At 40.3% G+C, this 13268-nt stretch overlaps 1 protein-coding gene across 1 annotated transcript in view; it reads left to right on the forward strand.

The window, feature by feature from the left end:
* Positions 1-13268, forward strand: part of LOC137656695 (probable palmitoyltransferase ZDHHC24) — an 82867-nt gene that overhangs the window by 44059 nt on the left and 25540 nt on the right. The window contains exons 3-4 of the mRNA XM_068390899.1: positions 2634-2783; positions 10944-11175. Coding sequence (XP_068247000.1) covers positions 2634-2783; positions 10944-11175 — 382 coding nt within the window. The remainder of the gene's footprint in view (positions 1-2633; positions 2784-10943; positions 11176-13268) is intronic.

Consider the following 13268-nt stretch of genomic DNA (forward strand, 5'->3'; position numbering starts at 1 on the left):
ACTTCACATCTATTGCAAGGAGTTGTTGGCAGTTCATTTGGCCTTGATAAACTTCAAGTCCCTCCAGCTTAACAAGGTGGTGGAGGTGAACTCCGACTACACCACAGCCTTGGCTTACATCTCCAAGCAGGGAGGGACTCATTCGAGGAAGTTGTTCGAGATCGCAAGGGACCTCCTCATTTGGTCAAAAGATCGAAAGCTCACGCTGGTAACGAGGCTCATTCAGGGCGATATGAATGTCATGGCAGATCGCCTCAGCCGGAAGGGTCAGGTCTTCCCCACAGAGTGGACCCTTCACAAGAATGTTTGCAGCAGACTTTGGGCCCTGTGGGGTCAGCCAACCATAGATCTATTCGCTACCTCGATGACCAAGAGGCTCCTCTTGTATTGTTCTCCGATTCCAGACCCAGCAGCAGTTCGCGTGGATGCCTTTCTGCTGGATTGGTCCCATCTCAACCTGTATGCATTCCCGCCGTTCAAGATTGTCAACAGGGTACTTCAGAAGTTCGCCTCTCACAAAGGGACACGGCTGACGTTGGTTGCTCCCCTCTGGCCCGCGAGAGAATGGTTCACTGAGGTACTGCAATGGCTGGTCGACGTTCCCAGGACTCTTCCTCCTAGAGTGGACCTTCTGCGTCAACCTCACGTAAAGAAGGTACACCCAACCTCCACGCTCTTCGTCTGACTGCCTTCAGACTATCGAAAGACTCTCAAGAGCTAGAGGCTTTTCGAAGGAGGCAGCCAGAGCGATTGCCAGAGCAAGGACGACATCCACTCTCAGAGTCTATCAGTCTTAATGGGAAGTCTTCCGAAGCTGGTGCAAGGCCAATGCAGTTTTCCTCAACCAGTACCAATGTAACCCAGATTGCTGACTTCCTGTTACATCTAAGGAACGTAAGATCCCTATCAGCTCCTACGATCAAGGGTTACAGAAGTTTGTTGGCAGCGGTTTTCCGCCACAGAGGCTTGGATCTTTCCTCCAACAAAGATCTACAGGACCTCCTTAGGTCTTTTGAGACCTCAAAGGAACGTCGGTTGTCCACTCCAGGCTGGAATCTAGACGTGGTCCTAAGGTTCCTAATGTCATCAGGATTTGAACCGCTCCAATCAGCCTCTTTTAAGGACCTCACATTAAAAACTCTTTTCCTCGTGTGCTTAGCAACAGGTAAAAGAGTAAGTGAGATCCACGCCTTCAGCAGGAACATAGGTTTCACATCTGAAACGGCTACATGTTCCTTGCAGCTCGGTTTTTTGGCTAAAAACGAGCTTCCTTCCCGTCCTTGGCCTAAGTCGTTCGAGATCCCAAGCCTGTCCAACATGGTGGGGAACGAACTGGAGAGAGTACTTTGCCCAGTTAGAGCTCTTAAGTACTATCTAAGAAGGTCAAAACCATTACGAGGACAATCAGAAGCCTTATGGTGTGCTATCAAGAAGCCTTCTCTACCAATGTCTAAGAACTCAGTTTCTTACTACATCAGGCTTCTGATTAGAGAAGCAAATTCTCATCTGAAGGAAGAAGACCTTGCTTTGCTGAAGGTAAGGACACATGAAGTGAGAGCTGTGGCTACTTCAGTGGCCTTCAAACAGAACCGTTCTCTGCAGAGTGTTATGGATGCAACCTATTGGAGAAACAAGTCAGTGTTCGCATCATTCTATCTCAAAGATGTCCAGTCTCTTTACGAGTACTGCTACACCCTGGGTCCATTCGTAGCAACGAATGCAGTAGTAGGCGAGGGCTCAGCCACTACATTCCCATAATCCCATAACCTTTTTAACCTTTCTCTTGAATACTTTTTATGGGTTGTACGGTCGGCTAAGAAGCCTTCCACATCCTTGTTGATTTGGCGGGTGGTCAATTCTTTCTTGAGAAGCGCCAAGGTTAAAGGTTGTGATGAGGTCCTTTAGTATGGGTTGCAGCCCTGTATACTTTAGCACCTTTGAGTTGATTCAGCCTCCCAGGAGGAACGCTGCGCTCAGTAAGGAAGACGATCTTATTAAAGGCAGAGTAACGGTTCAAGTCGACATCCTTACCAGGTACTTATTATTTCATTGTTATTGTGGATAACTGATTATATGAAATATGGGATACTTAGCTATCCTTTAATCTTGTACACTGGTTTTCACCCACCCCCCTGGGTGTGAATCAGCTACATGATTATCGGGTAAGTTTAATATTGAAAAATGTTATTTTTATTAATAAAATAAATTTTTGAATATACTTACCCGATAATCATGATTTAATCGACCCTCCCTTCCTCCCCATAGAGAACCAGTGGACCGAGGAATAATTGAGGAGGTGTCAACAAGAAGTACTTGAGTACCTGGCCACAGGTGGCGCTGGTAAATACACCCCCTTCTAGTATTGTGATAGCTGGCGTATCCCTCCATAGAATTCTGTCGGGCAACGGAGTTGACAGCTACATGATTATCGGGTAAGTATATTCAAAAATTTATTTTATTAATAAAAATAACATTTTATTTTACTAATGAAAATAACATATTACTTAAAATTTGTGATATTTATGATCTTTACTTTCCAGAGATTTTATCTCCTAAATGGGAATGTTTGTCAATGATATTTTTTGTACTACTCAAGACCTTTGCCTATAATAATTAGATGTCCAATTTTTCAGGTCTTTATAGTAGCGCCTACTATATACAACACGACACTGAATGTACTTCATGCGATTGCGGGTACATTTATTGTGGTCAACATCATTGGCAATTTCATTGCCATCATTTTGGTTGACACATCAACTCAAGGATTGGTTCTACCATCTCAGGTATATATTTCATTTGTATTTATTTATTTAGTTTTTATTAAAGTATTGGATTGTACTCTGTTGATATTAGCCTCAATTGCTCTGTTATTAACTATCATGTGGCCGTATCTTAAACTGCTGTTAGAAGTGTGGAGAATAATTGGTAGGATTATGCTAAATACCTTAGACAGTTGTATAATTAAGTCACCTAAGCAACATTATCAGAATCTTCAACGTTGATAAATTATTGATATATTATCCAATTGACTGCTTGTGTCGTGGGAATTACATTTTTGACTGATTTGTTACAGTTTTCAAATTTGAAAATAAAAATAATTTATGAAAAGTAAAGTCTATTTGTTCTTACATGAATACAAAGCCTTGTCCTTTAATAGGAGTATGATTTCAGAAAAGTGATATTTAGCTGTTAAAACTTAACCAAAGTGGCGGCGGGAAAGTTCCACCCACCCAACAGGCCACTGAGCTCTCACTTTGTTTTTTGCCGGAGAGTACTGGCTGCTTTAATCTTTAGTTTCTTTATAAATAATTGTTGCCAGGCCAGTGTGTGTGAGGGAAGAAGAAAGGTTTTGCAGTTTTCCCGATAGCTGTAGCTGACTTGACGGTTGTCTGTGTATTCTGCTGGTGTCCACTTTCTTGTTCATGTTAAAGATCACTTCTGTTTGCTACTTATTCTCTCACTTGTGTGGCCTTGTTATAACAATGACAACATATTGCTTAGACATCGATGTGCACCATTAGAGGAAGAGGGTTTAACTGTTGCCGTGTGTGAAGCAGAAGAGGGCTCTCCTTCTTTTCCTGTCTCTTCCTGTTCCCAGAAAGGTGTTAAGTTTACAGTTTAAGGAGCTTCTTCGGACAATAATCTTAGGAAGTCTCTAGAGTTGGATTTGCTAACTTCCTTGATATCTAAACAAGAGAAAGACAGCCTTCTTTTTCAAAGGTTGTGATGTGAGTAGAGGTTCAAATGGATCTAAGGCCTCAGATTTGTTTGATGTCTCATTTACAGGATTTGAAGTTGTTGTGGCCTGATTGGTAACGTCTCTATCTGGTGTTTGTCGGACGGGGGTTCGAGTCCCACTCAGACTCGTTAGTGCCATTAGTGTCTGCAACCTTACCATCATTGTAAGCTAAGGTTGGGGGGTTTGGGGGAGCCTATAGGTCTATCTGCTGAGTCATCAGTAGCCACTGCCTGGCCCTCCCTGGTCCTAGCTTAGGTGGAGAAGAGGCTTGGGCGCTGATCATATAATATATGGTCAGTCTCTAGGGCATTGTCCTGATTGCTAGGGCACTGTCACTGTCCCTTGCCTCTGCCATTCATGAGCGACCTTTAAACCTTTAAATTTGGAGATAAAATGCCCTACTCCTTTTCCAATTTGGGGGGTTAATAAATCCGTTATCAGAAATATTTTGCCCCTTCTTAGGCCTAGTTAATAGATCTTTTCTTTTGTTATAAGAGGTTGTGATCTCAGTTTCATTCCCTAATGTTTTGATTAGTTAAAACTGCCTCCGTTAAGAAATTTGGATGGTCATTAGATAAACTCTGGTAATTACCAGAGTTTATCTGATGACTGTAGAGGTGTGAAAGAACTGTTTTCCCTGACTAGAGAAATTGTCCATTACATAAATCTGAGCAGGCCTTTAATGAACACACAAATTATAGTACAGCCAGAAGAAATTTGAGAGATCAAAGTAAAACTAAGGTAGGGTTCTTATTAGTTATTCAAAGTTACAAAAGCAAAGACCAATTATAATTAGTCTTTGCTTTTGTAACTTTGAATAAATAATAAGAACCCTACCTTAGTTTTACTTTGATCTCTCAAATTTCTTCTGGCTGTACTATAATTTGTGTGTTCATTAAAGGCCTGCTCAGATTTATGTAATGGACAATTTCTCTAGTCAGGGAAAACAGTTCTTTCACACTTCTACAGTTGACACTATAGAAGCTGTCCAACCAAATCCAGCAAGGATTTGCCAATCAGTATCAGACAATTAGGGTATTCTTTGACATGAAAAAAGCATGTGACACCACTTGACGTCTTGATATTATTGAGAAAATGCATGATATGGATATTAAAGGAAAAATTATTAGGCTTATAAAAGTAAAGGTTGGTCGTTGTATCTCCTCCGTTGCTCCTGGAGGAGAGCGTTCTCCAGGCATGTGTTTTTAGCCTCGCCTGTTTTGCTATTGCAATCAACAGTTTAATGAAAGTAGTGAATTCTGTAAGAGGCTCAATATTTGTTGATTATTTTGCATTGTATTGCATGGGATATGATGCTGTGTCTACCTGTTAATACATGTAAAAATCCATTGATGTAATTAGTAAATGGCCCTTGGAAATTAGTTAAAAAAATTTTTGCCTCCTAAACTGTTGTGATAAGGTTTTCAGTATACAGGTGAACTGAGGAAATTATACTCTGGATAATAATTTACCATAAGAAAAAAAAAATGTAACATTTTTTGGTATGACTTTTGATGAAAAACTGAATTCGTTTAGACATATCGAAAATCTAAAGATAAAAGGGAAACAACCATAAAAACGCTGAAAGTAGTACTGTATAAATTTTGATTGGGGAGCTGATATAAAAAAAAAACTTCAAAGTTATATGACTCAGTCTATAGATCCAGGCTTGACAATGCTTGTCAAATTTACTCTTCTACCTGTTCATTAAAGCTGAAGGAACTTTATATTTTCTATAACATGGGAGTTAGAATCTGCACTGGTGCCTTCAAAACTTCCCCAGATAAGAGCATATATGTAGATCATGAGGGCCGCTCAGACCTCAGAAGAGAAGAGCTTGGATTGGAGTATGCCATAAAACTCAAAAACTCCTGCATAAACACAATGTTAAAAATATTGGGGGAATGTAACTCGTAGAAATTTTGGAGTAAATTCTTCCAAACTGCTTGAAAACCTGACTGACGACATAATTCAGTGTTAGGATATTTAAGAAGAGAAACTCCCATCCATTGCTCCATGGTTAATACTGTACCTAAAATTAGGTGCTCTTCTAAAGACATCAGTAAAAATAGCAGTCAGAAGAGGAGTTTTGAGCTATGTTTACGAGATATGCATGAAATGTATTCTCGGTCCTCATGATTGATATACAGTAAGTATGAGTAATGTCATCAGCGAGATGTGTGATGATGTAGGCAGACCATCTAGACAGACAGTCCTCACCTGCATTCAGCTGACTGACTTCTACATACCTGGAGTCCACATGCTCTGGGTACGTACTTATGATCAACCTCCATGCGTTAGGATATCAATGTTAAAACTACTTCCCAGAAGAAAAAGACCTTGTTCCAGTATAATCGACTGCAGCTCTCCCCAATTGCCCTCTCCTTACTTACATGAGAAGGGTACATAGCTGTCTAATAACAGAACATAAGAGGAATGGTACATACCAGGAGGAATGGTACTTATTGGGATTGCACCCAACACAGAATTGTGTCAGTACATAGCTCACTTTAATATTTGGTATTGCTTGCTTCTTCATCAAGAATAGGGCAACAATTGTCTTCCTTTTCATTTTTCAGAAAGTTCCTGAAGTACTCTAGATAGACAACAGATGTCTTACGAAGCCCAAGAAGACTGATGGATAAGAGTCACATTTGTGTGACTTCTGGTTCTCTCCCTATGTGAGAGACAGGGTGGTACTGAGAACATTACACATGAGGAAGGGATGCCAGTACATTTATGGTTTGTGTGCGAGGCGATTGGCAATGTACCAGGAACGTTCTCATCGTGAGAGAGGCGTATTGGTATGAGGTACAGATGCTCTCGCACCTGTGACCTGTGCTCTGTTACTTACAAGGACGGGTATGCGCACTGCCGGTAGAAATGTAGGACTCTTCCATTCTTTCTTCCTTTGGATAATCTCTTTTTAAGGAGAGTGAGGGAAGCAGTGCATGCTTAGAGGGTCTCTTCAGGAACAAACATCAGTATGAGCTACTTTTGCACCTGTGTTCAGCCTCGTACCAAATGCATTGCCCTCAACTTAGTGCTGCAACTTCATCCATAGAAGAACACCTTGTCTAAGATGTCCAGTGAAAGTAGTTGCGTGTCCCCAATGATCTCTCTCCGTGTTAATGAGGATGTTCTGTACCAGGAGGAGTAGTATGTACAGTACCAAGACCTTAACCAGCTCTGAGTAATATGTGATACTGTACAGGTGTTCACAAGTCAGTTACTAGCACTCGCTGATTCTTTTATTCTCCCCTCTTTCTCGTTGTTCTTTAGCCTTTTCCCACAAAACATCGCATTGCGTACACTATTATCGGCAAGAATCCTCAATACCAACAGGCACTCACTCAATGTGTCTACCTGCTACCCAGTGCCACGCTCTTATATCGCTCGTCAGAAACTGAAGTACAGTAACTAGTGCTTTTTCAGTCTCTGAGAGCTTGAAAGCTAAGAGTACCTTGGCCTTTGAGGAGTCAGACCTTCAAGTTGTCTTCCCATTCTCTTCAGAGTTTTGCTCTTATTCCCTTCTCAGTCCAGTAGTAGATTATACAAGAAGGATTTTCCTGAGCTGCTGAGCCTTCGGGCACAATACCAACAGTTCTAAAAAGAAGAAGAAACCACCTATGAAGACCAATCTTTCAAAGTCTCTTGTGACTTTGTCTGACCTTACCCCATGTATGCATGAAAAGGCGGGTGCTGTACCACCCTCCAACCAAACATAGGTAAATGGGTTGGTACAAGGTACAGGTCTTCACGCCCCTGATCCAATACTTGACCCCATAAAAGAACGAGTACACACACCTTTGGTCAGGATGAGGGGTGCTTCCCTTTCCCTCCTTCTTCAGAGAGTCCTAGTCTCATAAGACATCGACCTATTCCTCTACATAATTTCGTAGGAGGAGCAGTGCTGTACCAAAACCATACCATCCTTAGGAAGGTGTTTTGGTATGAGATACAGGAGCTTTTGCCCCAGCTGTCAGTGCTAGGCCTAAAGCAAGACCAAGCACAATCACTGGTGGTCAGGATGTTGGCAGCTTTGCTTGTTACTTTCCTGTGCCGAGACATTCTTGTGACACTTCAGGGAAGACTTTGAAGATTGTCAAGATACCCACTAGTACGTACTGAGAGCGTTTTCACTTGAAAATATAATCCTGTTATTTTTTCACCTCGTACACGAGACAAGAGGTTTCATATCTGGAAGTTTAATAATTTTCAGTGTGTGGTATAGAGGTACAGTACACAAGCCTGCCATCACTGCTCATTCTTGTATGGAACCGAACATGCACAGCCCCGTACAGGAGGATAAGCGGTACCTTCCTCCCGTTCCCTCTTCGGAGAGTTCCAGAGATGACAAGCAAGACCTGGCCTTTCATATTGCCACCAGTCTCAACATTGTGAGCAGTTCTGACGCGACCGGTCATTACGGAATTTTTCTTCGATCGCTGATCATAAACCAGGAGTTTGGAGACCTCACGATTGCATCTCTCATGGCTGTTCCTCTGTGACTCTTGGGTTACAGAACTTCTGACATCTTTGTTCCAGCTTTCCCAGTCCAGGATACTGAAGAATGAGGAACCTATAATCATTCTCATCGCTTTCACATGCTACGAGATCTTCCTTTCACGAACACCAAGATTTTCTCAAGGTCTCGATGTGGGTTCCCTATAAATTGAAATGTTTACAACTCACCTCAACAAGAAACTTCTGATGCTTTGTTTCCCAGAACTGGATCCAGGGGATGCCTTTTAACACCCGAGAGACAACACTGTCATTTATACTTCTCTTCTATTCTGCCTGATTTAAAGGATAATCAACAGGGTGCTGACCACCTCAATTCTAATAATAACCTTGATGGCTCCCAAGTGGCCATAGGCCAAATGGTACCCAGACCTGCTGTTGCTCCTAGTCGAGGTACCAAGAGACCTACCACTGTGACCTTCATCTTCTTTTCCAGTCCCAGCTGCAGAGGTACCTCAATATACTGTGACACCCCTTTCACTTCAAAGATGGAGACTATCCAACATCTCCTCTCTAGTGAAAGGCTTTTAGTGAGGCACTGGATATATGAGCAGATCCTCTGGCAACATTTACCAGGTCAAGATTTTCTTGTCTACCTTTGCCAGGAGAAGCTCCTCTCAGTTTCAGCGGGAAATGGCTATCGGTTAGCCTTGAGGCAGATATTTAAAGGGAACAGTAGAGCTTTACTATTCATGGGAGTTATCTATGTTCATGAGGAGCTGCAAGCATTCTTGTTCTCCGAGAGAACTTAATCCACCTTTGTGGGATGTCACTTTTAGTTTTCCAGGACCTCAAGTGAGCCCACTGTGAACCTTTAAAGCAAGCATCAGATTGAGATCCAACTCTCAAGACCACCTTCCTCCTTGTGTTATCCTCGATGATGCGAGTGTGCGAACTTCACGGCATTTCATATGCCACAAGTCATACAGTACCTTCGTTCTTTAGTTTGTTTGAAAATTCAAGATCTGATCCAATCAAGATACTAGGTTTGAATTTTTTGCCATTTCTTCCTTGAAGGTGCGACCAATGATCCAGAGGAGTTGCTTCTTTGTCCACTGAGGGTGCTATGTTACTATACAGGAGCACAGCCCATTAGACCACGGCTACAAAATTTTTTCGTAAGTACAGGCAGTCTCAAGAGGCCGATCTCCAAGGATACTATATCCTTCTGGCTTCAAGAAATTATTAGGATAGTGTATCTTGCTTTGGCTAAGGTTCCAGAAGAATGTGCTTGAGCTTGCGCTCAAGAAGTTAGAGTAATTTATTCTATACTAGCCTTCAAAAAGAACCTGTCAATGCATTGAGTGTTGGAGGCTAGTGTGTGGAAACTCCAGCATTCTTCATGGCCCAATCTCTGCAGGAGTATACCCACAAGTCCTTGAATACATTCTCACTAGGACCTGAGGTAGCGACTAAGATAGCATTCGCGATGTAAGTCTAGGATGAAAGGTAAGAAAGTTTGCCCTCCTTTCCTCAATTCTTTCCTCTCTCTTAAGGTGCAGTGGTCATGCCATTATTCACAAGATCAGACATTCTTGCAGGTAAGCTCCCATACTGAATAGTGTTTGTATATAAGTAGGTATAGTAGTATATCCCCCATCCTCTTTTCAAGGAGGGTGGACCTGAATGTGGACAATCCCATTACTTTTAATTGGACACACGCTTCAGACATGTCCTTTTAAGATGGAGATTCATCGGTAACTGTCTGTCGCTGGCCAAAAACCTTTTCTCAGGTGGTGGAAGATAGACAGGAATCAACACTTTCACACCTCTCCAGGTAAAAGTGTTCGGACATCCCAGGATTTTAAACCAACCAGCTTGTTTATAGGGACTTCCTTCCTCCTTTTTATCTTATCTTTACAAACCTGAGTCCTTCAAGTTTTACTTCCCATCTTAACCACTCCACAAGTCCTAGGGGAAGACAAAGTGGCTACTCAGTGTGTTGGCAAAGGGCAAGGCTTCCTCACAACTAACCAGTAACTACAGACACCTTGTTATAATTATAACCTCGAGTTCGATCTATGCTGAAAACATAGTCTTATTAGATTTGTAGTTATGAAAATACAAATGACTAAGATATGTGATTTTTATTGTACATACATACATATACCGAGGCACTTCCCCCAATTTTGGGGGGTAGCCGACATCAACAAATGAAACAAAAACAAAAAGGGGACCTCTACTCTCTACGTTCCTCCAGCCTAACAAGGGACTCAACCGAGTTCAGCTGGTACTGCTAGGGTGCCACAGCCCACCCTATTTTAGTGTATACCATCTTTCAATCTTTTAAGAATTAATTAATAAAGTTGTAGGTATTTAAATTGTCATACCCTGAGTTCATGCTAAATTTTGATCATAGAAAACATCTGATGCCCATAAATGTGTCAAATAAGCCAGTTATCCAAATAATTGAGAATTAATTGTACTGTAATATTATAAATAAAGTATCTATTTATGTGTGTGTATAGGAAAATAATCTTTATGAAGCTTTAACGAAACTGTTGAAGGTTGGCTAAACTTATTAGATATTAGTGATGCTTGGTTTAATAGATTTCTTAACTATATTCATGTTTTTTGGTTTACCAAGACTACTTATACAGGTATTAATTATTAATTAAAAAGTTAACTGTTGGATGGAAAGCATCTCTTGAGATTTATCTATAGATTTTTGTTTTACCAGGTACCTCCGGGATGGCATGTTTGCGCAAACTGTGAGAGCACCGCACCCCCAAGGTCTCGTCATTGCCCCACTTGCAATGTTTGTATCCTAAAGAAAGAGCACCATTGCGTATTTACGGGGTGCTGCGTGGGGCATGCAAACCACCGTTACTTTTACATTTTCTTGTTTTACATGTGGGGATCCACTCTTTATTGTTCATTTCTGAATGCTTTCTTCATCTGGCCCTATGTAGGTAAGTGCAGGCTACCATGTTCTTAAAAAGCACAAAGCTCATATTTTAATAGTTTTCTTTTTATGAAATATTAGCAGTTGAACTGCAAGTAGAGATTTTAAAATAGCAGACTTACTTAAACTGAATTTCTATCATTGTTCAGTTTTTAAGCTGAATTTCTATCATTTATGGACAATGCTATAGTAATTATCAAAGAAACATTTATAAAAGGAACAGTATTTATCAGAATTAACCTTGATGAGATAGAATGGGAGTGTTAAATATCATAATTGAGGAAATTTACAAGGAGATACTCGTACATTTAGTAGTTTCTGTGAACAATTCTTCTTCACTCATGGGGTTAACTACTGCACTGTAATTATTCAGAGGCTACTTTTCTCTTGGTAAGGGTAGAAGAGGCTCTTTAGCTATTGTAAACAGCTCTTCTTGGAGAAAGACACTCCAAAATCAAACCATTGTTCTCCAAGTCTTGGGTAGTGCCATAGCCTTTGTACCATGGTCTTCCACTATCTTGTGTTAGAGTTCTCTTGCTTGAGGGTACATTTGGGCACTCTATTCTATCTAATTTCTCTTCCTCATGTTTTGTTAAAGTTTTTATAGTTTATATACGAAATATTTATTTTAATGTTACTGTTCTTAAAATATTTTATTTTTCCTAGTTTCCTTTTTTCACTGGGCTATTTTCCCTGTTGGAGTCCCTGGGCTTATAGCATTTTGCTTTACCAGCAAGGGTTGTGGCTTAGCAATTAATAATAATAATAGTAATAATAATAATCATAATAATGATAATAATAGTAAATAATAATAATAGCAAGAAAAATAGATCTAATTATTCAGGTACTGTATGTGTTTCTGACATGTGAGCATCCTCTGTGATTCATGTTTGTGCTGTTACAGTTAATCTTTTATACATTTGTATATCTTGATGGTTAGGTTAGCATGCAAAATTTAATTTGTATTTTTGTTCTTGAAATATAACTGACAGTGGACATTTGCATAAATTAATGCTGCTCTATTGAAGCTCAAAAGTCTTTTATCGCGACACGTATACCAGATATGAATTGCTTAGCGTTGAGGACACTCCGAGTATAGAGGCCATTGTATTCTCTAAATCCTTACTATTCCATTTGTACCACTCTTACATTATTAGTGGTATCACTACAGGGCATATCTCTCCTAGTTTTAAATATTAAACTTAGCCGGTGAATATATAAATAGCTGACGTCTCCGACGGCCCGACAGATTCCAAAAAACTCGCGAGCGATCGCCATGAAGGTAGCGGGTGTGCCCACCAGCGCCGACTATCGGCCAGATACCGCATATACTTCTCAACCACTCCAGTTCTTCTCTGTCGGTGTCACCGACAACATTGGTTCCGCTCGCTCTAGACCTCGAGTTTTCTACCGAATTGGTGAAGTACTTGGTTTTGGTTTTATTGCTTTCGCCGTGTTGGATTATTCAATACTATCTTCAAAAGAAATGCTTTTGAAAGGAGAGGAAAAGTTTTGCCCTTGCTTTTTTTTTTAATCTCGCTCTGGTTTTTCCATAGAGAAAAGATGGCCGACCCTTCCCTCAGTGTACGGAAGTGTGTTAAAGGCTTTTAGTAATTATTTTATCACTTTATAAATTATTGTTGATATTTATAGATTTACCTCTATATATTTTATATCTCACCCGCCTTTATTAGGCCTCTTCGATTAGCTTTCCATTTATACTAAACATCGAGATAAATTTTATGTTTTTGTTTATATGCGGCCTTTACCTATTCTTTGTAGGCGGTCCTAACTTGGAAAACGAAGTTAAACAACGTTGAGCCCATTGAACTTTTATTTTTGTTTAGATTAAAACAGTTGCTCTGTAGGAGTGATGAGATGAATATTTTTTAGAAAATATTTTAAGAAATATATTCTTTGAATAGTCTTCGTGCTGTTTTTCAAAGATGAACTAACGTTTGGTTTATTTATGCTACGCAGTTTGCGCTCTATCGTTACGATAGAGAAAGAGAGATTCACGGTTTCACTTTGCAGAAAGAGTAAATCGATTTTGACGTTTTGTTCATTCTTCTTTCAAACTGAAGTGTTTTAGATACTAAT

The sequence above is a fragment of the Palaemon carinicauda genome, chromosome 17 (assembly GCF_036898095.1).
Source record: "Palaemon carinicauda isolate YSFRI2023 chromosome 17, ASM3689809v2, whole genome shotgun sequence".
Classification (NCBI taxonomy): Eukaryota; Metazoa; Arthropoda; class Malacostraca; order Decapoda; family Palaemonidae; genus Palaemon; species Palaemon carinicauda.